Source organism: Polypterus senegalus, chromosome 7 (assembly GCF_016835505.1).
Source record: "Polypterus senegalus isolate Bchr_013 chromosome 7, ASM1683550v1, whole genome shotgun sequence".
Lineage (NCBI taxonomy): Eukaryota > Metazoa > Chordata > Cladistia > Polypteriformes > Polypteridae > Polypterus > Polypterus senegalus.
This window is the reverse complement of record NC_053160.1, coordinates 170,078,859-170,105,389: the sequence shown is the minus strand read 5'-3', so window position 1 is coordinate 170,105,389 and position 26,531 is coordinate 170,078,859. Positions and strand designations below refer to the sequence as shown.

At 40.3% G+C, this 26,531-nt stretch overlaps 1 protein-coding gene across 2 annotated transcripts in view; it reads left to right on the top strand.

Moving 5' to 3' along the window:
• Positions 1 to 26,531, top strand: part of ndst3 (N-deacetylase/N-sulfotransferase (heparan glucosaminyl) 3) — a 491,728-nt gene that overhangs the window by 150,224 nt on the left and 314,973 nt on the right. For both annotated transcript variants that reach the window (XM_039759612.1, XM_039759611.1), the window contains exons 3-5: positions 227 to 314; positions 3,735 to 3,889; positions 24,761 to 24,946. In XM_039759612.1, coding sequence (XP_039615546.1) covers positions 227 to 314; positions 3,735 to 3,889; positions 24,761 to 24,946 — 429 coding nt within the window. The remainder of the gene's footprint in view (positions 1 to 226; positions 315 to 3,734; positions 3,890 to 24,760; positions 24,947 to 26,531) is intronic.

The window sequence follows — 26,531 nt, the reverse complement described above, 5'->3', positions numbered from 1 at the left end:
AACTTGCACTTTTGACAATTAATTTTAGCTATTATTTTGCACTTTGATGCTTAGTTTTTGATTTTATTTTGTATTTAGACCCTTGCCTGTTTACTGGCTTTTCCTTCTGGCTTTCCCTAAGAGAGAACTTTATTTTGTGCTCAACTTAATAAAAATATTTATGGCTAAGGTAAATTTTTGGTAGTAGATGACATATTTTATGAGACCCCTTTGTTGTGCTTTTCAGGCTCTCCTTGACACTCAGAATATGTTGCGATCACAGATTACAAATTTCACCTTCAACCTGGGCTTTTCCGGAAAGTTCTACCATACAGGTAAGTAGGTCTTTCTTTCTTGCTTGCTTTCATTTTGCTTGCTTGCATGATAAGCTCTTATAGGGAGGCTTTTTAGTGAGACTGTCCATCCTGATTATACGGCTACATCTTGATGGCTTCTGTGTGCTTTAGTTCCCATCTGTATTAAATCCTATTACACACTTCTGCATTATAATTCAGCGCAGCCCTCATTAAGTTTGAACGGCATACGAAGAAAGCCTGTTATGCTCTTTTCATTGGCATGTTGAGAATAGGCAGGAAATATTTATCTTTTTAATATTGTGGCCAAATTGAGGAAGAATGAAGCGGAGACAGTTCTTCAGGTGAGGAAGGAGGCAAGCTTGATATTCTTTGTGTGTGCTGGTGGGGTTATGAGCCACTCTGCTGTTTGTGAACAGTCCAATCATGCTATTTCCTTTTCTCTTTACTATAAAGACAGTGTGCTGTCCAGCTGCACACATGTCTGATGACACTAATAACATTTGTCACCCAAAATGGAAGGGAGGTTTTCAAAAAACAGGCACTTGGCGCGCCTTGCCCCATAATGCACCCATCATTGTTCCACGCATCATGAAACAAATTCCTAGGAATATGAAGAACATGAAGAGACAAACTACATGAAGCTGAGCCAGCGTGAACAAAGCTGAGCACCAAGACCTTTTATTCTGTCACCCATGTTTTGGACTCTTTTATGTGGTTAGACCAACATTTTGCTTGTTCCCACTTGGTGTTTTCATAGGTTTATAGCATCCTTATTCTCACATGTACAGAGTACAGTTTATGAACTTGGGGTACTCAATGTCTCATACAGTGCTTGTAATATTAAAAAGTAATAGCTCAATTTACTGAAATTTAAATGGCAATAATGAGAAATGGAGGAAAACGCAATACTGTAACCAGTATGTCCCTCAAGCAGCTTCCAAACAGAGTCAGGGCTGGTAGCAGTACATCTCAATCCGTCAAGATGAGCTCGTTTCAAAGCTGTGTACTGAGCCCTCTCATGTTTATTTTACTTACACATGACTGTTCTACCCGTTTCGACAACAATTACATTATAAAGTTTTGCAGATCATACCACAGTTGTACACCTCATCAGTAATGAAGATGAGTCAGTTTATAGAAGAGACGTGGAACAGTTGATAACTTGGTACAGAATTCACAATATTAAGCAAAACAAAAGAGTTGATTGTTAACTTCAAGATGGTCAACCCCAACCATCATTCTCCTTTGACCATCAGGGGTTCTGTTGTAGAGAGAGTGTCAAGTTTCTGGGGACACATTTGACCGATGACATGATCTCCAGTGATACCACCCCAGCCACGAAGGCTCATCAGTGCCTCCACTTTTCACAAAGACGGAAGAAAGTGGACCTCCCCATTCCATAAATTTAATATGTCACTGTCCTCTGTACAAAAATATCTTATAAATCTACTTTTCTTTCTACTCACATGCACAGTGGACACAGATTTAGCACAGGGGCTCATCATTTAAAACTGCTAGGCAAGCATTAGAAGACAAGACAGGGACAACTGCAAAATGGGCATTGTATACTATTTTTGTGTGTCAAAGTCAGCATGAAACTGTCATCCTCTTTGCCTTGTTTTGAATGGCATGATTCACCTAAGTAGGGGCCTATATGTGAAGAGAGTATAGAGCCTTGGAACACTGCCCGGCACACCTTTGAAGCCGACGAATGGATGGGAGATAACATCATCCGATCCTGAAAATCCTTCCAATGCAGTGTCAAATAGCAGACTCTATACATCAGGCCCCCACTCCCGAACTAGGTCCTTGTCATGGCTTCCTTCGTCTGTTATGCAGCGTAAATCATCATTAAAGAAAGCAAAGTTATTTCTCCTATCTGATTTCTTACTGCCGTATCACTAAGGGAGAGGTATCCTCTTTTAATATCATATCTATATGGATTCAGGTTATGTAACATGCCGCAATTACAAAAGAACTCATTCCAACAAGGGAGCTAATGCCCCCTGCTGGATACACCATCTTTTACAGAGGCACCAATGAAAATATATTCATTGTTTCATTTCATGGTTTGGTATCAGCAGAGTGAATGAAAGATAGACAGACTGAAAAGGATCAAGAGAACTGATGCTTCGTTGCCATCTTGGTTTTGCCTGCCTAAGGTAAAGTCATCCCTGATGTAGGATCGCGGGAATCGTGGGGTAGAGGGGTCCTTTCATCGGATTGGCTGGCCCAGCGCTGTTTCGGCTGTTGAATGGCCAAATGGGGGAGGCAGCTTGATGAATGAGGTCTCCAGGACTCTAAACAAATACAAATTAGCGTAGAGCTAAGACTCGAGGAAGTTGACGAGCGCCACTCTTACTGAGCATTATGGGGTAGCGGGAATGGCCTGAAGCACACTCTCATGAAAGGCTGAGGAGTGGCAGCGACAGGTGGGAGATGTTCAGTGCGGCACCCTGCTGGGAGCCCTGGGACAGCAGAGACCCTGTGCCTGTGCCTGTCAGAAGGACGTCTCCTCTGGCTGCAGGATCTCATGAGGGGCAAGCAGAGGAGAGGTCGGTTGTAGAAGAACACACCATGGCTTGTATGATTTTTTTTTTTTTTAAGAACAGACTCCTGCCCATGAGTTTTTATTGGAAATTTTTATATGGATCTTTTAACCTTAACTATTTATTTATTAAAGAACTGCACTACACACGGTTTTGTTTTTGTTCATTTTAATAAAAGCACTTTCACTTTTCCACATACACGTTGTTTGGATGTGTGTGTCCTCATTTGCCTGGCTCATCTCAACAGTTCTGGTTTAAAAGGCTGCCGAAAACAACAAGGAGCATGGAGTTCACCCGGACCGTTCACAAAAGTCAAAAGCAAAGGGCTTTCTTTTCTTTGATTTTCCAGAGTTATTTATTTAATAGTATGTTTAGCAAATAATATATATGCATTTTGCACATTGTGAGAATACAACTAGATGACTGGATGTGTGAATTATGTGACACAAGTAACATGAAATTATTTTCTTGGACTTTTTGATATTGTTTGCCGTCATCCAGCATTGGTCGCCATTGGGTCCTGTTCTATCAGAGACTTTGCATTCTCTAGAAAAACATGAAATTGATATTTTTTCTTGGGTATCACTACAAACATACCTGGGGCAAATAACAAAAAAGAAACAAAGAGATTTTTGGGTGGAGTATTCCTTTAATAAAGAAATTCCATTGATAAGCTTCAAATTGTTTGCTGCCTTCACTTAAGTGTCTTCTAGTAGTTTATTCAAGTTCTTGGTATTATCTGCTCTCTAGTAATTTTCATCTATCAAAGTATTTTCATTTAGCATGAAGTCTGGGATGCAATGTGGTTTACATAAGAGAAAATGTCAAGGCTGCCACAAGTGTAATTTTAAAAGTTGTTAAAAGCCATTCTAATGCTGTCACATTTTAGGTACTGAAGATGAAGATGAAGGTGATGATCTACTCCTGAAATATGTTGATGAATTCTGGTGGTTTCCTCATATGTGGAGTCACATGCAGCCCCATCTCTTTCACAATGAGTCCTCTCTTGCTGAACAGATGATCCTCAATAAGGAGTTTGCCTTGGTAAGAAATTGGTTCACACTGTCTAGAAAGTTCTGAAGTAGCTCAAGGAGGTGGGTTTATATGTTAAGACCAGCATGTCAGGAACATGTACATATGTGGTCATAAACACAGTTGGAGTTACTGTGTTATGCAGCAGTTCTAACTACCATACCACTCTGCTTGATTTATTTTATTGTAAAATAACTGATTATATTATGGGAAGTTGTTAGAACCGCTGTGTAATATAAATCTAACATCCCCAACTGGGCTGGTATCTTGTCTCAGTCAGAGCCTGTTTGATATTTGCACTGTTTTTGCAATGATTATTCCAGTCTTCTTCTAGCATCACTAAGGCTTGCATGTTATGTGAACTGGCATCTCTAAATTGTGAGCATAAGGGCGCCCTGTGAAGGATTGGTACCTCATACAGGGTTGGACCTTGTCTTGACCAGTACTACTGTGATAGCCTGTCCAACTCTGCAAAGCCATTTAATTGGATTATATGCATTCAGTGAATGAATAGATGGATCATATTCATGTTTGATATATTGAAAATATAAGTGGCATCTCATTTCTGTTTGTTCCTTCCTTGCTGCCATTACAAGATTAATTTCCCGTTGACTATGTCATGGCTGTGGAAGATGAATGGCTATGATGTTATTATATCTGTCAACCATCAATCCACCCGTTTTCTGAAACTGCCTAGAGTTGCAGTAGCATTGGGTGCAATGCTGGAACAAACCATGGATGAGATACCAGTTCATAATAATAATTAGTAACATATTGTCAGTCTATCCATATATCATTATTTTGCAATTTTAATATTTCATTAAATTTCACATAAGTTTAGTTGGCTGTGATTAGTAAGTATAACTACCCTACCTGAAATAACCTTTTTTAAGAATGGTAGTTAAAAAAGTAAACTATTTTCTCTTCTTTTTAATTAATTTACAGAAGCATATAGTACTACGCACAATTAAAAAAAGCAGAAATTAACATTAAATAAAAACACATTGGGCCTGTATAGCACTGTGCGTACAATTCACACTAAACCATGCTGTAAGGACAAAACCGGAAATCCAGATGCATAAAACTACGTACACCAAGTTTCACGCATTTCCCCTTTAGAAACCCCAATGAACATGAAATTTAATGCACATGCATGCGTCTACAGCCACAGCCCAACTCCTCCCATAATTTCATGTTTGAATATGCAAATCAATATAAAAAGCCCCTTCTGTTCAGTGCTTTGTTAACAGACAATGTCAAAAGCATGTGGAAAAAAAGAATTTCAGTGAATGCTAACTGGAGGCAAGGAAAAACGTATTATTTGTTGGCTTAGGCAGTGGTATAAGCAACATAAGGAGGTTGATCGAGAGATACAGAGTGGGAGAGACACTTGAAAGTTCAAACTCAGAAAGTCACAGAGTGCCTGAAATAAATAAGAAATGGACAGATATCAAAGTCGATGACTTTGAAAAGGTGAGTCACAGCCCACTGTTTATTTTGTTTCAGACAATATTACAAAAGCTGACCCTCATGCTGAGGACATGGCTTCAGATGCTGCTGTGCCCAGCACATCTTCAGATGCTGGTTGCTCACACACCTCTGCCACAGAAACCACTGGGTGACCATCTGGCTGTGTGCTGACGGACTCTGTTCTGGAGTCTCAAAATGCAATAGTGGATTCTGTAAGAGTTATGGCCACCTACTAAGGAATATAAAGGGTGTACAATGTGATGTTGACCACAATTTAAATGAATTAGATAAAAAATGCTGCATCTGATTACCTCTTTTACATTCTACTAGTTACATTCAAATGTAGTTGTAATGCTGTCCAGTTTGGCTGATCATTTGGTGGGTCAGAGTCAGGTTCATCCTACCACATCTCTCCAGGTATGGGCAAGACCTGATCGTGTGCCACATTAAGCATGCACAATGCAGCACACTTCTTGTGGACTGTAGAGAAGCCCATTAATATAGTGAAGATGCTTTCTATTTACATAAGCAAATGTATTTTGTGTAGATGCCTTATAGTGTAGCATCAGCACAGAGCACCACAATGGATCGATTCTCTGATCTTTAAATGGCTCTTTGAGGTGACTCGCTATCTTTAAAAGGACTGCTTGCCCTTTGCTGCACTAGTTGGAAAAACCACCTGTGACTGTGTGGAGCTGCTGTTTTTATAGGCTGCTATAGATGAGGTTATACCAGCTCATTCTTTTGGTGATTCATCCCTGGCTGATGTAACTTTTCCAGCGGTGTTGGAATAGCAATGTGCTTGCAGCCGACAGCTCTGATTATGTTTGGAAAACCGAACATTGCAGTGAATTGTGTTTTTCTGTTTGCCAATTTAACCACAGTGTAAGGAAATCTTGTAGATCTGAATGGCAAGCGGATAATACCATCCCATAAAGCTGGCATGGTGCGGCTCTGTGATGTTTGTGAAATACCTGATCGGTCAGCAAGTTCACATTAAAAAGCTCCTGCGGCTAAAAACCCGAGAGTGGCCAGAACTTTCAAAGGAGCTGGCAGAGCACAATTCCTCAAAGTCTACTTTTGTAAATCTGGCCGGCGCCAGTTCATCACACAGCTCCAACAAGATAGCTCTTAGAAACTGAAATCGACTTAGAAGCCAGTCATCATCATCTATAAATACGTGCTCACTAATTCTAATTCTTCCATTTACGATGTCATCTAACAACGCTACAGCAGTTATGGCAGTTGGAATAGTCCATGCACCATTATATTGTTGCAGAATGATACAATCAAGTGAATTAAATTTGTAAACCATATCCAATTAATTTCTGTATATTTGATAATGCTAACATCATGGATACAAATATGAAAAAGGAAAACGATACAGATACAGTAGCACTGCTTTGATTCTGGGTGCCACCTGTTTGCAAAACTGAGCAGAAAAATGCGTACACGTGGTGTGAGGCTGCCACGAAAATGTGCATCCCTTTACACAATGTTTCATTTTTATACATCTCGATGTGAGCTCAACATTTTTGTGGGTACGCACCATTTATACATGAGGCCCATTGTCCTACAATCCAGCACAAACCATCAACCTGATCATAATATCCACTTTACACTTTGGCATGCAAAAGATTGTCATCTCTCACTTTGTAATGTATTATTTAAGGTACGCAGTGTTGACTGGACATAAATAAACAGGGGTAAAATTGTCTTTTGGAAATTCAACATGGTTAAACATAACTCACGATGAGACAAAAAGATGTCTTGTGGGATTACAGCTTTGGAATAAGAGTACAATGCCACATTAATGGAGATGAAAATACTGTATGTACCTGTAGTCTCAGATTTGATTCTGCTTTGGCCACTACAAAGCTTTGCGCATGCTGATGATTATATCCTTGCCCTCACTGACTCATGCTGCCTGATGGGAATTGTAGTCCCTAAGTCAGTGCTGTTTTTTGAGTTGTCTCCGTCCCATTATAATCCCTCTCCCTGATACAACTTTCTGTATAGTGTATTTTTTAAGTTATACCAACAAGAAGGCACATGTAAAAATTTCATGAAAATCAGTTCATTCATTTCTGCGCGATTAGCGAGCTAACAAACAGACGAACAGAAAGATATCCAAAAGGAAGTGTCTTATGAGTTTACTTATATGACCTGGGTTCAGTTTGTCTCCTTATCGGTGTCTATGGGGAGTACTCTGTTTGGTTTTCCAGTTTCCCTCCACTTTATTTGTACACAGCACTATTTAGAAGTACAGAGCAAAGATAAAGTTTGCAAAGAGAGTGCACATGAATAAAAAACTAAAAGCTGCACTATATACCTGGATGTGTTCCCATGATGCTGTAATTAAGAAAACCGATCAGATATTACGTGAAGTTTCTACCCCGTCTGATGTTTTGTGGTACATTTTCAGCATATAGCTTGCTGCTGTCTACTGTGGCATCACCGTCTCCCTTCTTTTTTCCTTTTAATAATCTAAGCCTGACATCTAAATAGAATAAGAAGAAGTAAGCTGCATTATACATGAGCTCTTTTCAAAAGGACCCCTTCACTTACAGCAAATCTGCTTTATTGCTTTTATCACTTTTCCCTCCTTTGCCTTAATCCCTCAAGAGTATGCTTCATGTAAATTGTTCTCTTGAACTGCAAATCAAAATGGAGAGAGGGTCCCAGTCCAATGAAATAATTTGTCAACAAGACAGGGAGTCTTTATTTCTTATTGGTACAGAATCAGATGTCTGCTAGTTTGTACCGTGATGCCATTCTATATAAATTGCTCTAATGGCCTTTTTTTTATTTTTTTCCTGTCTTTGGGAACAGGTTTCATTAACCAGTTGCAGTAAACAAACAACTTTTAAATGACAGACACTTTTAGCTGACAAAGGGTGGCTTAAAGACAAATGATGGGGGCTTGGAGATGTGATTTCACAGATTCTGATCCCACCGCCAACTCCTGTGTAACTTACATTAAAATGATCTGCCTGCATTCTACTTCTATGAATATTTTTATTATTATATATTTGATTGACACCTTTATTCAAGGCAGTTATGCTGCCGTGTCAAAAAGCAATAACACGTAAAGTACGTGGAAAAGTGAATTTAGCAGGCAGCCCAGAAACCCTTTTGAGATGATTCGCCAAGATGAAGGTTGTGTGAACTGTTAATCCACATTAAAGGGGCATCGTCTGTTACTGTAGAACTAGACTATAACCAATCTGCTCTTTATGAGACATACTAACTCGGCAGCCCTGGTGGAAATGTCTGGATTTTTTTTTATCCCCGCTGTTTCCACTAAAATACATCATACCCATCAGGAATCAGAAGATTTGAGCTGAAGTGCACTAAGTGGAAGCATTGCTAGCATTTGTGGCAAGTTTAAATTGCTTTTGCGTGCATATGCACCACTCGCCTCTAAGAATAGACTGCTAATTGTAACCACAGAGCCAAGCTGGGCTGCTGATATAAATTACCTTCAGTCACTTATCAATTTTGAACTAATGATGTATTATTAATGCATCATTTTGTTTTCTTTGCTTTTGTAATCCTTTTTCTTTGTGAATGTGCAGATAGTATGATATAAAGGCCCCCAGATCTTCCATTGAACTTACAGGGGAATACATGCGCAGTTGCTTGAGTAGCTGCTCAACTGAGATTCATAATGGGATGGCACCCAGTGTATTGTTTTGTCGTTATTGTGAAACATGCAGACTGAAATGTTTAATCAAATGGTTTGCCATCATGTGGTTTGCCAAGCATGTAAAAACTTGCCTTTGTGTCTTCTGGTTTTCCGTTAGGATGCCTGATTGCTGCTGCAGTGGGAGCTAGGCCATTAACCAGGGATTAACGCTGATCTTTGGAGAACAACCTGAGCGTTGGATCTCATGTGTACAATCTGTCCAGACGCTGCCAAAAAGAGACTCTCTGTCTTTTTTTAAGCTCCGCTTAATCGCTTCTACTTTGGGTGGTGTCGGATTTCTTCTTCTTTTCTTTACGTGTTCCACTTTTTTCTGGTTCTGTGCAGGAGGTTTGAATAATTTAGTTGATTGGAAATGCTTGAAAGGTTAAGATGAATATTTTATATAGACTGAGCCCAGTTCAAGTCCTGATTTCCCAGCTTCACCCAATTGTTTTTTTTTTTTGTGGAGCATTTTCTTTAAAATGTTTTTTATCCTCTTCCACCCTTTCTGACTTTGTCTCCATGTCCTGTTAAATTATGCCGAGCCATATGCCATAGGAGAGCACTGTATATGCAGTGGTGGCCAGCTAGGCAGCGTATTTCTAGTGCCTCAAGAGATGTGCACCCGGCAGGTAAAACGACTTTGAGCACATGTTTAACTCGCACAGAAGCAATCATTCCGTCTCAAGGTCGCGTTCTTAATTTTATATAAGGCCTCAGTCTATCAAGAGGCATGAATAATAAATTCCTGATATATCTAATGCTGCTTTGCATGCTTTTTGGTTCTCTGATGAGTACATTTGCATACTATAAGTTAAAGAAAAAGTCAAAATCCATCCATCCCTTGGTTGAAGATCGGAATCTTATTTCTGCAGCCTCCGAGGCAACTCACACCCAAACCTCTCTTGACAATCCAGTTCTAATCTAATGCAATCTAATCTAGATAAATAGGAAGATATGAGAGGCACTATATAATAGATAGACAGACAGATAGAGAGATAGATAGATAAAGGTACTATATAATAGATAGATACTTGATTAATCGCAAGGGGAAATTCACATACTCCAGCAGCAGCATACTGATAATAAAAAAACAATATTAAATTAAAGAGTGATAAAAATGCAGGTAAAACAGACAATAACTTTGCATAATGTTAACGTTTACCCCCCTGGGTGGAACTGATGAGTCGCATAGTGTGGGGGAGGAACGATCTCCTCAGTCTGTCAGTGGAGCAGGACGGTGACAGCAGTCTGTCGCTGAAGCTGCTCCTCTGTCTGGAGATGATCCTGTTCAGTGGATGCAGTGGATTCTCCATGATTGACAGCAGCCTGCTCAGCGCCCGTCGCTCTGCCATGGATGTCAAACTGTCCAGCTCCATGCCTACAATAGAGCCTGCCTTCCTCACCAGTTTGTCGAGGTGTGAGGCGTCCCTCTTCTTTATGCTGCCTCCCCAGCACACCACCGCGTAGAAGAGGGCACTCGCCACAACCATCTGATAGAACATCTGTAGCATCTTATTGCAGATGTTGAAGGACGCCAGTCTTCTAAGGAAGTATAGTCGGCTCTGTCCTTTCTTACACAGAGCATCAGTGTTGGCAGTCCAGTCCAATTTATCATCCAGCTGCACTCCCAGGTAATTATAGGTCTGTACCCTCTGCACACAGTCACCTCTGATAATCACGGGGTCCATGAGGGGCCTGGACCTCCTAAAATCCACCACCAGCTATTTGGTTTTGCTGGTGTTTAGTTGTAGGCACCATTCAACAAAGTCCTTGATTAGTTTCCTATACTCCTCCTCCTGCCCACTCCTGATGCAGCCCATGATAGCAGTGTCACCTGCAAACGTTTGCACGTGGCAGGACTCCGTGTTGTATTGGAAGTCCGATGTATATAGGCTGAACAGGACCGGAGAAAGTACAGTCCCCTGCGGCGCTCCTGTGCTGCTGACCACAATGTCAGACCTGCAGTTCCCAAGACTCACATACTGAGGTCTGTCTTTAAGGTAGGCCACGATCCATGACACCAGGTATGAATCTACTCGCATCTCTGTCAGCTTGTCCCTAAGGAGCAAAAGTTGGATGGTGTTAATAGATAGATAAATAAAGAAACTATATAATAAATAGGTAAAGGCACTATATAATAGATAGATAGATAGATATGAGAGGCACTATATAATAGATAGATAAAGGCCCTTTTGGCAGAGGGCTAGGGATCCTGCCCAGCTGGGACACCTGGAAGGACCAGGAGAGGGCCAATACCTTTCCTGGGACATGAGAGGGCAGCCATCCTGGTCTGCATAGGGGCCACGGGATCAAAGCTTGGACGCTCAACCCTGTTGGGGCCAGTGGCCATCACCAGGGGGTGCCCGGAGGATTATGGAGCCCTGGACCTTGGGTTGTGGCAGGGAGTGACGTCAGAAGATCGTCATGAAGCACCTGGAGGACATCCGGGCTGTTATTAAAGGGGCCACATCACTCCATTAGACGAGCTGAAGTTGGGAGGAAGAGGATGGAGCTTGCGTTTATAGGAGTGAGGGCGGTAGGAAGAGAAGAAGAGAGAGGAAGAGGGACAGAGTTGGCTAATTGAGCATTGTGTGGTGCTGTATAGTGCAGAGAAAAGTATTAAACGTGTGTGTTTTGGATATCTGGTGTCGTGTCTGTTTGTATACGGGGGGCTATCTTACCACACACTATATAATAGACAGACAGACAGAATTTTATAACGCCTCACAGTGATTGTGATTGCCAAGGTTTGTTTCTTTTTAAATTCAGTCATTCTAGTATGTGTTTAGACTATGGTGTTGGTGTATATATATTTATTTATTTATCTCTATGTACGAGGGATGTTCAAAAAGTTTCTTCACTTTTTTTTAACTCTATTTATTAAGATTTTAAAAAACAAATTACATCATTTTTTTACATAGTCACCACCTTTTGCAATGCCATTTTCCCAGCGTCATACTAACTTTTTAATATTTTGGTTTGAGCGCATTGCCACTGATGCACTACTGCTTTCATATCATCGTTACATGAAAATCTGGTCGTGGCTGTAGGTGGACGTCCGGAGCGCTCTGCATCCGTCACACTAGTACGGCCATTTTCAAACATTTTCAATCCACTTATAGACGAGAGAGAACTTTATCCCCAAACTGAACACACATACAGAGATGAATTTGTGCTCCCAGCACACCTTCCGTCCGCAAAAAGCGTATGAGAGAACGCTCTTCCTCTTTGGTGCAATTTGAAAATTTCACAGCCATTTTCGCCACAGGGTGACAACTCTTATACTAAACTGCAAGGGCAGCCACCATGCCAGACCGAACTAGTCACATGATACTCACAGACACGACCAATTACTACTCCTCCCGCTGTCACCGTTTCCAACAAAAATATAAAAGTTCAGAAACTTTTTGAATGTCCCTTGCATTTATTTATTTAAAATGCTTCTGTAAAAAGCCATATTTCCCCCAGGGACAAATAAAGGGATTTTACTATTGGTATAAAGGAGCGCCCATAACATATCTTGACACACCTCTGCTGAATGTTTTGTTGGCTGAAAGTCCTCAGTGTTAGTGTGTCACAGAGAGGATGTGCAGACTTGTTCATAATGGCACTCGGTTTTGTTTTAACTCTGTCCTTTGTCACTACCTCCATGGGGTCCAGAGTGTGACCCATATCTGAGCCTGCTTTTTAATTAGCTTGTTAATTTGGTAGGACTCTCTTTAAGTGAATTTACCAGCCAAGCATACCATAGCATAGAAAATCACACTGGCCATCACAGAGTTATAGAAGATGTGAAGGAAGTTACTTTCCACATTAAAAGTGTCCTAAGGATGAAGAGCCTGTTCTGTCCTTTCTTATATAGTTCTTCTGTGTTCCGAGGCCGTTCAACCTGTCATTAATGTGCGCCCCCAAGTACTCGTAGGAGTGGACCACCTCTACATCCACTCCATGAATAGTGACTGGACACAGAGGCTGTCTGGTGCGAGAAAGTGAATAACCAGTTCCTTGATGTTGCTGATGTTAATTCTCTTTGCACCAAGAAACTATGCTGACTCCTCTCCTCTGTCTCATCCTCTTATTAATACACCCCGTAAATGCAGATCATCTGACAATTTCTGCTAATCTAATATAATATAATCTACATTTGATTTGCCTTCTGTTATCAGACATCTTCAATCTAGTTCATACACAGATTTTGGCAGCATCAGACAGAAACAAGTTAGACAATGTATGCATGGTATAAGGTTCAGCTGCATTCGGAGACTAAATTAGTTGATATGAACGGTGCGCCATTTCACGTTTATATTTATTTCATCCAAAAGTCATTTACAAAATTTTTTTTTAATAAATAACTTGCAATAATGACTCATTTAAAAGCAATAGCTGTAACAGAATGCAATTCCATGTGTTAGTAGACTACATTAAATGCTTGCTTTTTAACATCACTTTACAACGGAGTTCAAAACAGCGGTGTTCAATGGCTTTCTTATGCAGCAGAGTCCACTTCGAGTGATGTGAAAATGGCATTGACTGATGAACTGATGGTGAAGGGTCTGTGAATTTTGTTCAGTTTTCTTAAACATAACCTTTTTAAAAGTATTCCCAATAGAGTAACTATCCAATAATTAGCAATTGAAAAATAACCATTAATACAAAATGACCACTATTAGCATAAAACCAAAATCAGTATTATCCTGTAAAAGTAGAAATTGATCTGAAATAAGTTCCTCATTTAGCTATTAATATTTGTTAAAAGAGTAATTCATTAAAATTACATAAGTAAGAACCTGGAAAAGAACTGATTCATTGTATAACGGGGAAACTGTCAATCCACGATGGGCAAGAAGATCAGGATTCTTGCCGCAATTGTTTATGAAAACTGAAACTGAAAAATCAGGGGCTTAAGCCATTGAACAGTAACACGCCAACACCACTGTCCATTTCTAAACCCGCCATATGTTTATATCAGTCAGGGCAGCTACACCTTTCCAGTGTTATTAATTAGTTGAAACATCGTTTAACTGCAGGTAGATAATGTTGGTACTTTACAGTAATAATCTGCAGATTATAGTGTTCAGTCAGTTCAGTCTTATTTACGTTTACATTATTGCCTTCCCCTTCCATTTATCTCTAAAGATGTGACTTTTTTTGTACTTTATTAGTTGACTTACCTCAGGCAGCAGAAGATGTTTGCTGCAGTATGAGCTGCTAGTGTGTGCGCTCTGCCCAGCATTTGACTTTCTTGCATTGGGCATCTGATTGGCTGTCAGACTGGTCAAAGAGAAAAATCTACAAAATATACAAGCTCAAACAACCACTCAAGGCGAAATTGAAACAGTAAACTCATTCCTAGATGAAGTCACACAGAACGTTTTAACATTTTAAGATGGAGAAGTTCATAAATTCACCATTTCAGTGTGAGAAATTGAAAATTTGTACGCCGCAATCTGTTTGAGATATCTGATCAAAAATTGAATTGTCTCGACAGATTTCTTTGAAGAATGAGTGTGCCTCATCAGGACAAAATTGGTCGACGTGTGGCCGAGTTGCTTCATGCTGACGGACAGACAGGGACTTTTGCAGTTGGTGCTTAGTGCGTTATATGCAAACCCAACTAAAAAAGGAATGAGCCATACATGGGGGGGAAAAAAAGCTCATTGCAGGACATTATTAATTTATCCTTCTGTTCGACATGTCCATTTCAGGATTACAAGAAGTCGATGAATATCCTGGCAGGATTAGGCACAGCGATACGACACACACCACCATTTATTCACTCCAGGACAGTTTTACTTTGCTGATTATCCCAACCTGCATAGCAGGGCCCAGACTGAGCCCTGGGGTGGTGGGTCAGTAGCATTAACAACTGCAACTTCACAACATGCTGCCATAATATAATATAATATGGTGTCATACCATATATTGTAATACAGCGCCTTCAGAAAGTATTCAGATCCTAACCATTTTTACACATTTTCTTATGTTGCTGCCTTAGCTAACATCAATTAAATTAATTTTTTCCCCCTCATCAAACAATAATACCCCAAGAATAATAAATTGAAAACAAGATTTTAGGAATTTTTGCTAATTTATGAAAAATATAAAAACTGAAATATCACATTGACCCCAGTATTCAGAGCCTTTACTGAGTACTTAGCTGAGGCCCCTTTGGAAGCGGTTACAGCCTGGAATCTTCTTGGGTATGATGTGACAAGCTTCACAATCCCTGGATTTGGGGATTTTCTGTCATTCTCCTATGCAGATCCTCTCATGATCTGTCAGGCTGGATGGAGATTGTCAGTGGGCAACTATTTTTAGTTGTCTCCAGAGATGTGGAGTTGGGTTTAAATCTGGGCTGTGGCTGGCCCACTCGAGAACATTCACAGAGGTGACCCTAAGCCACTCCAGTGTTGCCTTTGCTTTGTACTTAGGGTCATTGTTCTGTTGGCAGGTAAACATTTGTCCCATTCAGTGGTCCAGAGGACTCTGAAGCAGGTTTTTTATTAAGGATATCTTCACACTTTGTTACATTCCGCTTGTCATCAGCTCTGTCTAGTCTCCTAGTCACTGCCACTGAAAAACAAGCATACAGTTCAATCTTGGTATTATCAGGCCCTTGAATCTTTTTTCACATAGTCTAAGAATCCTTTAGGTGCTTTGTATACAAATTCTAAGCAAGCTTTCATGTGCCAAGCTTGTGTATCTCCCATCTCCACACAGGTTATCTAGCATTTAGCCATAGTGACCATTGGGTTCTTATTCACCTTCTTTAACAAGGCCCTTCTCCCCTGCTTGCTTAGCTTTACCAGTTAGTCAGATCTTGGTTGTTACAAACTTATTCCATTTAAGGATAACAGAGTCATAATTGTTGTAGGTATTCTTATAATTCTTATAGCCTTCCTCAAATTTGCTACATTACAACCCTCTCTAAGCTCTGCAAGCTGCCTCTTCGACTTAATGGGTTGGTTTTTGCACTTATTATCAATGATGGGACTTTATTATATAGAGAGGTGTTTGCCTAATCACGTCCAATCAATGGAATTGACCAGAGATGCACTCTAAATAAGGCAACTGTTCCAACTTTTGTACATTTTAGTGTGTGTGCGTGTGTGTATATATATATATATATATATATATATATATATATATATATATATATATATATATATATATATATATATATATATATATATATATATATATATATATATATATATATAGTCATAAAACGAGTCCAAGACATTATAAAGGTTTGGGGCAGCCACCTGTATATTGTTTTTCCCAGCTGCAAATGGGTTTTCTTATCAAAGAAACAATGTGCATCTCACAGAGTCCAAAACAGAACTGACTACATATAGTAGCCCAAGATGGAGGCTTTAAAGGTCTTGAGAGGAAGTGACGTCAAAGGGACCGGAACCAGAAGTGACGTCATCAAAGGGGCCAGCTTCGGAAGTGACATCATCAAAGGGCCGGCTTCGGAAGTGACGTCATCAAAGGGGACGGCTTCGGAAGTGACGTCTTCAGAGGTGCCGGAACCTTGCAGGATTTCCCGGGAAAAGTCTGTAGGGAACTGAGAAAGACAGTCAGTGCACTCCGCCGCTCCCTGGTCGGATGTTTTATTACAATTACTCGAGCCCTTTAGCTGCCTCCTACTCGCACGTGTGTGACAATATATATATATATATATATATATATATATATGTATATATGTGTGTATATATATATATATATATATATATATATGTATATATATACACAGTAGGGAATTCGCCCCCACTCAGTTCTCTCATCAACTCCCCCAGCCTGCATTGCACCAGCCACTTCACGTCTCTGCCGCTCGCATTGTGAAGAGGGGGGATGAACACACCCCAAGTTGCTCCTCCGAAACCCTTTCTTAAACGCTGATACAATGGAAAACAAATACAGTTTTTTTTTTACCTCCTCTTTGCTCGATCAGCTGCTGGCTTGCTGCCGTGCCATGTGATCTGCATCTCGGATGGCACTTCGACCATTTAAAAGCCTGTACAGCAGCTGTCCTACTCTTTGTCTTTTATTTCCGGCGTGCTTAAATCTCTTTGCACAAAGTCTTGTGTTGTGGGATGTGAGTTCTTGATATTTTTTAGTTTATAATTTTAAAAACGGAATAAGAATCTGAAAATCTAACAACATCACATTAAAGTTCGATAAATCTGAAAAGAATGATACCAAATATATATATGTAGGTTTTAAAATAAGCCCAATTTATAAATATTTAAAAACATTTACAAGGTAAAACATCAAATATTGTGTTGTTGTAGTGTTTTCAGTATTGTACAGGGTGAATAGTATTTACAGATCACTTCTTATTTGTTTTTCCATACTGTCTGAACTTTTCTGGAATTGAGGTTGTACAACTATGGTGTGTGATTGTGAAAGTGATTAAGCATTTTTCTTGCAAAGATATGAAGAAAAACTAAATTTCAACACAAAGAATGTACATATTAAGTATCTTACTTAACAAATTCTGGTGTCTTACATTTGAAGTAATTGCAAGTGACATAGAAGGTGCACGATTTCCTTCAGCTTTCTTGCTTTTAATGGAACAGCACCTTGAATCAGGCCATTCTTTGTAGTTCATAGCGGCACCATAAAGGTACTTTGATTCCCCACAATGGTTTCTGTATAGACGTAGGTTGATTTTTCTCAAGTCATTTTACCTTTCTAAACTTGAAACCATACCCCGTAGCAGTCCAAATTTCATTCCCACTTCTCCCTATAAGTATGAAAAAGTTACTGCTGTCATAAATTTCTGTTGTCTTCGCTCTAATCCGATGACACTAACAAGGCACTTAGGGTTTCATTTTATGTGCCTGTTTTGTGCACAATGGAGGAAAACGCTAACCATCAAGAATGGAAAAAATGGAACACTTTCGCTTGCTCCTTGGGAATACTTGACATGATTTGCTCCGCTTAAAGGGCTTGCTCTCTCAGTTTGCTTTCTCCTTCCCTCATTAGTTCAGTTCACTTTGTCTTATGATTTTATGAGTCTGAAATGTATATTTGGTTTATGGCGGTCTAGGCCATCTGTTTTTCTGGGGTGCACTGTTTTTACTGTACGCACCGGCAACTTGCCTATCGGCTCAGCGATTAACTGTAGCTGAGCTTCTGTGCGTCACTCCGATGGTTGCCATGGCTACATGTACATATAAATCAGGCGGACATATTATACAGCGCCGTCATTTTAATGTGAGTGTTGAAGGGTAAAATTTGGGGTTGTTAAAATAGGCTTTACACTACCAGGGGCCTATACAACCTAAGAAAACACTCAGGGATAAGCTTATTGAAAAATGAAAATTAATGTCTACTTTTTGTGCATTTAAGCAGAAAATAAATTCTCAGTGTAACGCCGGTAACAGCTGAAGGCTGAAGTGACAGAGATGGCCTTCTGCATAAACCCAGACTTGGTAAAAGTAACAGGAATTATTGTGAGGCTATTCCCAAATTATAGTGACATCCCAGCCCTTGCAGTCAAAGGCCTGACCAGCCGCTTGGGCTAAAGTAATGTTTGCTTAGCTTGATTGGATGAGATTCATGGGAGGAGTGGTAAGTACGAAGATCAAAATTCAAACCCCACTGGCAAGCGAGTAAAAGAGAGGATAACATCCAAAGTAAAGGAATGCAGATATCTCTGATTTCCTAACTCGGAAACACCGGACTGGCTACAGTGGATGAAGCTTAATAGAAGGTTAGTGTTAGCCTGATCCAAAGAGACACTGATGTTCTAGCAGCTGCAAATAAACACCCAAATGTGGCTTCAGTTAAGGGAATACTTCTTAAGTTCTGTTAGATAAGAGCTATGGGTTAGGCTGGAAAGCAAACAGGCAGAGCAGATTTCAAACAAACCCACTTACCCTTGATGCCGTGATTCTGATTCACCAGGTTGACAGCAGCTGGGAGTGAAAAGTTTCAGAGATGGGGTCCCAAGAATCATTGTGAGAATGACTTATAGGGACGGTGATGTCACAGCCTATGTAGTCAAAAGATCAATGAGTCACTTGTGGTAAGGGAACACTTCTTTAGCCTGATTGGGGTAGAGCTTCCATTTTATTCTTTGAGAGAAAAGTGGCTACAAAGGCCAAAGTTTAAATATGATGGATAATGAGACTTAGGACCAGAGTCCTCCTGTACATATGATGCCAGCCTAGTTACATATGAGGCGGAGTGGTGGCTCTGAGGCTAGGGATCTACACTGGCAATCGGAAGGTTGCCGGTTCAAATCCCGTAAATGCCAAAAGGGTCTCTGCTCTGTTGGGCCCTTGAGCAAGGCCCTTAACCTGCAATTACTGAGCTCTTTGAGTAGTGAGAAAAGCGCTATATAAATGCAAAGAATTATTATTCGGCAGAAGTGGGTGGCAACACAGTAGTGGGGCTCAGTCTTGAGTTTCATTCAGAGTAACATTAATGTCACGTCTCTTGCAGTCATAAATCTAAATACTGCCACGGTTCTTCTAGATAAGAGTTTGTTATTTGTGTTCCAATAGAAAGGTGCAAACAGTCACATTCAGATCTTGCTCATGAAGCAGTTTAGAGTTGGGCCATCTCTACAAACAGGTTGACATTCAAAAATCCAGCAACCTCCGGACCTGAGGAGTGCCGGATTTTGGATGGTTATATATGCTGTATATATTTAACAGAAAATGACTACCTGTACAGTCCTTTAAATAAAGAAAAATAAACACTAAATGAAAAGCAAATGAAATTTTAATGTTCACCAACTAAATAAAACAGTTCTATAGAATTTTAGTTAGCCCTAGCCTCAGGAACAAAACATTTTTGAAACCAACCCAATGTAATATCAGTAGTAATCCACCCCTTCTTGTTGGCACAGTAATGGGCAGGAAACTGTGTCATACACTTGAAGGCCCTCAGATGCAAACTTTTCCCAATAACGAGAAACTTATATTTATGGGTACCCACAGCATTAGAGCAGCACATTACCGTGACGAGATCCTTCGAAGCTTTAAACCCCGATGGCGATTCTGCATCCTCAGTTGTTAGAGTTCTTTTAGGCATACATCTCCAAAACAAGGCATTCTTGTCAGCATTGTACACTTGTTCAGGACTTAAATGTTTATCACTAACTAACTTTGCAAATTCATCCACATATGCACTAGCTGCATCTTTGTCTGCTGAACGTTTTTCCCAACATGCCGAAACGAAACTGTAAGCCATGTCGCGACATGAAACAATGCAGCCAACCTTCTGAATATTCACAATTGTGTTGCAATCCCAGCTCTTCGTGAACCACTTTGGCTTGCTCCTTTAATAAATCGCCAGAAATTTCCACACCTTCACTTACACGAAGATTAAACCAGGTTATGAGAACTTTTTCCCTCCTTCATTGACTTCTTTACAAACATTTGCTTTTTTGATCTACTGTCAGAGAAGAACTTTAACGGTTTTTCTTTCTGTTTTTTAATATCAAACACTGTTGAAGAGGCAATGTCGTATGTTTCACAAATGGTTCGCACAGACACGCCGCTATCAAGGTTTTTTGGCACTTCCACTTTCTCTGCGATCGACAACGCACAGTGTTTATGTTTGACACCACCTCTTTTCTTTGCTCAATCCATAATGGGGCTATTCAGCAGCAAAAAAATGATAAAATGAAAAGGAATGAGCAGGAATGCCTGTTAGCAGATGCAAGCAAGACCCAACAACTGATTATCGACTACAGCGCCATCAAAACATAAACGGTGCCTCCAGAAAACAGTGACGCGCCAACGCGGTAAATTTGAAAATGCACTCTGAAATCCATGCCGGAAATCTGAAGGAACCGGATTATCGATGGCCGGATTTTTGAATGTCAACCTGTATATATAAAATCCAATGTCTGTCTGCCTGTCTGTATGTCTATAGCAGTAGAGTGTTGTACTGTGTTAGCAATAGACTGATACAGGAGAAAGTAGGGTAATTGACACCTTTTATTGGCTAACTAAATACACCTTGCCTGATGAAAGGGCCTTAGCTGCCTCAAAAGTTTGCATTTGTAATCTATTTAGTTAGCCAATAAAAGGTGTCATTTCACCCTACTTTCTCCTGTATGTATGTCTTTCCGCTTTTCACAAGACAACTACTTAACAGATTTAGATTGGTTTTTTTTCTATAATTTGCTTGAACATTCTGGTTGATTTTCCGACTTCTCTCACGTGAATCTGTGAGAGAGATGCTGCGGACCGAGGGGAGGGGGAAGACAGGACCTCAGGAGTAGCAAGCCAGGCAGAGCCCACCTCACTCACGGGCCAGCCTCAGTTCGAGTCGCTCTACCTCTCGCTACGTGTTGGAGCATACCTTGCCTCTGCTTAGCTAGCGATACCTGTTTGTTCAGCAGACATTATCATCTACAGATTATTAACAAGTAACGTTTAACATTTTTGAGAGAGAGATCAGAGCTATGTGTGTTTTAGAGAGTACCTGCTCATTAGCAGAAATATTATGGCCATGTGGTCTTCTCCCCAAGCGGGGGGACGCTGTCCCATCAGAGCTGAACGTGATCAGATATAGTGGCCAACGTTTGACATTGGCGTGTACCTACCTTCCACTTGGCCAGAGATACTTTGCCAACTTTTTACAAAACCAAAAATATTGTATATCAAGAGGCCCTTAGATACAAAACCTATCAATATAAACTCTTTTTAACAGAAGTGATTACATTTTCTTTACATTTTTTATTGATTTTTAACCTTTGTCCTGTTTCACTACTACATGGGCGGAGCTGCGGGGGACAGCTAGTTTGGTATTAAACAGTTCCAGCTGCAGGACTCAGAATTAACAGATCGACAGCAGTAGAGAGAATCTCCTACCAGGTGTAATGTTGAATGGCAGAATTTGCAAAAGCGTTTTCTGCAGCAAATATCCTGTGTTCGCCGGTGACCTTGTTCACCGAATATTTTTCTATAAATTCGCATTGCAGCTAGCTTAGACAAACTTTTTTATTCCCCACACCTTATGGTGCTTTGTGAGGCCAAAGTGACATCACAGAGCTGTAGCAGCCATACTCAGAACATTCTTGTATGAATGCTTTAACTTATATTTTATGTCACTGCCCTATCAGTACTCTAGCCAGATTTGCACCCCACTTGCTTAAAAAAAAAAAAAAAACTTGCAGTATTTTCATTGGTAGGATATATTAGCTCATCATAATGGGAATATTTTGTGCACTGCCACCAAATATATAACACTGATCGGTGCTGCACCACCCAACATGGTTAATTTTGTATGCCTGCCAAATGCCTGTGTAATTAGCCACGTACCACAGCTACATGTTAAATCAAGCTTTAAAGGACCCCAAAACACTTTTCCCAGAATCAGAAAATACATGAGACCTTGTAAAATAGTAACAGTAACAAAATATTCATTACTGTTTACAATGCCTGCGGTGGGCTGGCGCCCTGCCCGGGGTTTGTTTCCTGCCTTGCGCCCTGTGTTGGCTGGGATTGTCTCAAGCAGACACCCGTGACCCTGTAGTTAGGATATAGTGGGTTGGATAATGGATGGATGGATGTTTCCAATGAATTTCAATCTTCTTGATGGAAGAAGAAAGTGCAAAGCATCTGCACAGAAACAAAAAAGACGTTTCAGTTGTGGCCAGAGTTGCGACTTCAAAAAATTGGAATGAGATGGTCCCATGGCACTGCTTTATGGCACGACCGATAAGTTTGGAACTCTGTGAATGCCATGGTATATTTCTGGTGACACTTAGGTACTCCAAAAATGCATCTATTACTCATTTACTGTGATTTACCAACACCATAATATACTCTTCTTTGGGTTTTCAGAACACTTACAAAGCTTCACTAACGTGTTTCCTCATGTCTGCAATCAGACCTGCTAACAAAGCCTCACTGGTCTGAGGTGGCTTTACTGAGACACATTTCTCTTAATGTTACATATTTAATACAAGGCCTGTGAATCCTCAAAAATAACAAGTAGTTTTACCAGCATGTCAATATGCCATACTGCACAGAGATGAATAACCGATCTACTAATGTTTGATAAGTCTTATCAAGACCAAAAGAAGCCTTTGTGAAGGTCTTGTTGCATTAGAGTAAATGAACAATAGGTGAGTTTTTGCAGTACTTAAACTAAACCGTGACCCATAATGTTTTTTTTTTTTTTTTTTTTAACTTTGCAGGAGCGATCCGATCCACCCTTGGACTGTCTAACATGCAGCTCCACCACTGCGTTTCCCCTATGTGTGAACAACCAGAGGGCGTACTGCTCCCCTAACCCCGACACAGACAGGCTGAGACGCAAATCTTTCCCAATAGCACACCTTTATTTAAATGGGGATGCATTTTTCTTTTGCTCCCCACCACACCGCACAGTACAAAGCACCAAAGATTTAATGCACTGTTCTTATCTTCCTGTCTCTTTCTATCTGTCTCCACTGTTCCTCCCGCAGGCTTTGTCCTCCACCTCCCATCTCTGGCCTCTCGACTGGTGGTGAGGCGGCTCCTTTTATAGTGCACTAAGAAGTGCTCCAGGTATTTCTTGACCACCTTCTGGCTGCCCTTCCAGGTGTGGTGAAAGCAGTTCCTCTAGGAACTCTAGTGCATCTAGAGCACTCCCTGGTGGCACCCACAGAACCCAACAGGGCTGCTCCAAACTACAACTCCCAGCATGCCCTGTGTGGATCTGTGCTACAGTAGCAACCCAGGGGGGCTGCCCTCTAGCATTTCGAGGAAGATACTGTCCCAAATATGTTCTCTCTGTCTGCCCTTCCACCCAGTTGGCATCCCATCCATCACACCCGACCGCTTTACTTCACTGCTTTCATTTTTCACTGGTTGCCACCCCAATTCTGCTCTTTCTCTTCTTCATCCTCACTTTCTTGATTTCTCACCCATCGTTCTTTTCATCTGTTTCCTTTTTCCTCAGATTCCTTTTGTACTCCTATCAGTTCAGTGCTATAATTACGACTCGGGGAGTGCCAATGTGGAACAGCTGAGCTAATCGCACCTGCCCATCACAAAGCGGTCAACTGGCCTCCACACTGAACACCCTGCATCAGCACAGTGCCACATCCGTACCTACCCACAGAGCCCGAGATGCAGTGTTTTTATTTCTTAAAATCGTACGTCGGCCCGGACCCCTAAATGCACCTTACCACACTAATGCACAAAATAAAGGGAGAAGACTCTGAGTGGCAGACATAACAAAAAAGAGAGTTTCCTACCGGATGATATTTTAGGAAAGCAAAGGACAATATAGTACAGGATTTCTGTATAACTGACGGCTGGTTTATTTTAGTTACGGTTCAGCCCGGGGGTTATTACCCTGTGACCCAGTCCTGCACTGCATAGAATTTTAAGTATTAAAGTGAACTTGTGTTTTTTTCCCATCCCTGTAACCATGTTCAAACTTTGGCAGCCTCTTAATGGATCCTGACTTGAGAAATATTTAAAAATATGTAATGTTTGGAAAATAGGCCTATCAAAATTTTATGGGACTTTAAATATTGGCCATTACAGTAATAAAGTAAGACCCCTCTGAATACTTTAAAGCATGCTGTTTTAAGCATTAAGCACTTAGTTCATAAAGTAAAGTTAACCGCTTCTGACAAGGAGGAATGAATCATTTATTGTCCTTGTGATGTTTTTGTGCGATTTTTTTTGAAAAGTGATTTTACTGTGAATGAGCTGGAAGTAGCTTGTCTTTATTTATTTATTTTTCCATTGCAGGAACATGGAATCCCTACTGACATGGGCTACGCAGTGGCTCCTCACCATTCTGGTGTATACCCCGTTCACGTCCAGCTGTATGAGGCGTGGAAAAAGGTTTGGGAAATCAAGGTGACAAGCACTGAGGAGTACCCTCATCTAAAACCTGCAAGATACAGAAGAGGGTTCATACACAACAATATCATGGTAAATTCCAGTCATATCCCTTACTCATAGGACCAAGATTTGCCATCATTCTCTATTTTGTCTTCTAACATGTAGCGACAAAATGGTGATGATGACCGTACAAATAATTTTGTGGACTGTTTTAATGTGGTTCTTGAATTTTGCCATATGAATAATTTACCATTGTTCTATAACACGCAAGAAGTGAAAGGCATTAGCGCACTGCCAGGCAAATCTGAAGTAGTTTGGGTGTTAAGAAAAAATTATGGACAACAGAGCTCAAATGTTTATAAAGACAAATCATACGATAATATCCTAATCTGTTCAGCATATCAGGGACACACATTGTCAGAAATTAACAAATAACATTTTGTTATTGTTTTTGTTTTCCCATTTTTCTATGGGATATTGCTAGAAACAGAGCATGGCTTTTGAACTGGGGGGCAAACTTGTTATGGGGGCCCCCCTCTCAATCCCAACTTTTTGTAGATACAGGCTCTTATGATGTCTGGGGTGGGCATCTGATTTTTGAAGCAGTGCGGGTCGGTGGTTTGTTCCAAGTGTTATGCCTGAATGATTGTTCTTAGCATTGTTAGCATAAGAAAATTTCAATGGGACACTGACGTTTTCATTGTTATTATACAAACCCCATCGTTATTATACAAAAAGCAATAAAAACTAAAATCTGTTATTTAGTAATGCACTTGAACCTTTATATAACAAGCAAAAGGAAAAAGAAAAGATTTTCAGTGTTTTCACGGACAAGCTTAATTCTATTTCTTAAACATGAACAAATTTAGAAATAGATGCCTGCAACACACTCCAGAAAAATTGGAGTAATACACTTAGATAAGTAATATAAAAGGAAGACAGTGATAATGACAGTAGTAACTGTACAAACTACCTTATGTACTCGCGCTTAAGTTCTTCTGCGGATAAGTTGGGCCTTGATCTTACCATATAATTTCCAGTATTTTATAATGTCGGTTGTATAAGTCGAATGCGGAAATCTCACGCTATTGGTCAAAGAAATTATGATATGCTAATGCTCACCTGAGAGAGTAACCACGGAGCACACACCTTTTTTTTCTACGTATTGTGCCTATGTGACCACACGGTAATACCCAAACTACTCCAAAGCAACGTTTGCACTGTTTTGTGTTTTTTGTATCTCACACCCTCATACACCTTTATTGTAAGAGCATCCCTTATCTACAATGGAGCGTTTGATCAGAAGAAAATATAAAGCTGGTTTTAAAATAAAAGTTGCTGAAGTGGCGAAAGAAATTGGTAACTGCACTGCTGCAACAAAATTCAATGTGTCTGAGAAACTGGTGCGAGATTGGAGAAGGCAAGAAGATGTAAAAAAAAAAAATCGTATTTTTTGAACGGGTGTATAAGTCGGGGTCTGATTTCATGACCGATTTTTCCGGTTTCAAGACCCCGGCTTGTATGCGAGTATATATGGTATGTGAACGATAGGGGGGCGCTCTCGCTCCCTTGAACCCCTGTCCACGACTCCAGACACCAGGTAAAAGTCCAAATGTTGACTTTATTTTTCTTCCACAGTGCACAAAGCACACTCTCCACCACAATACTCATATAA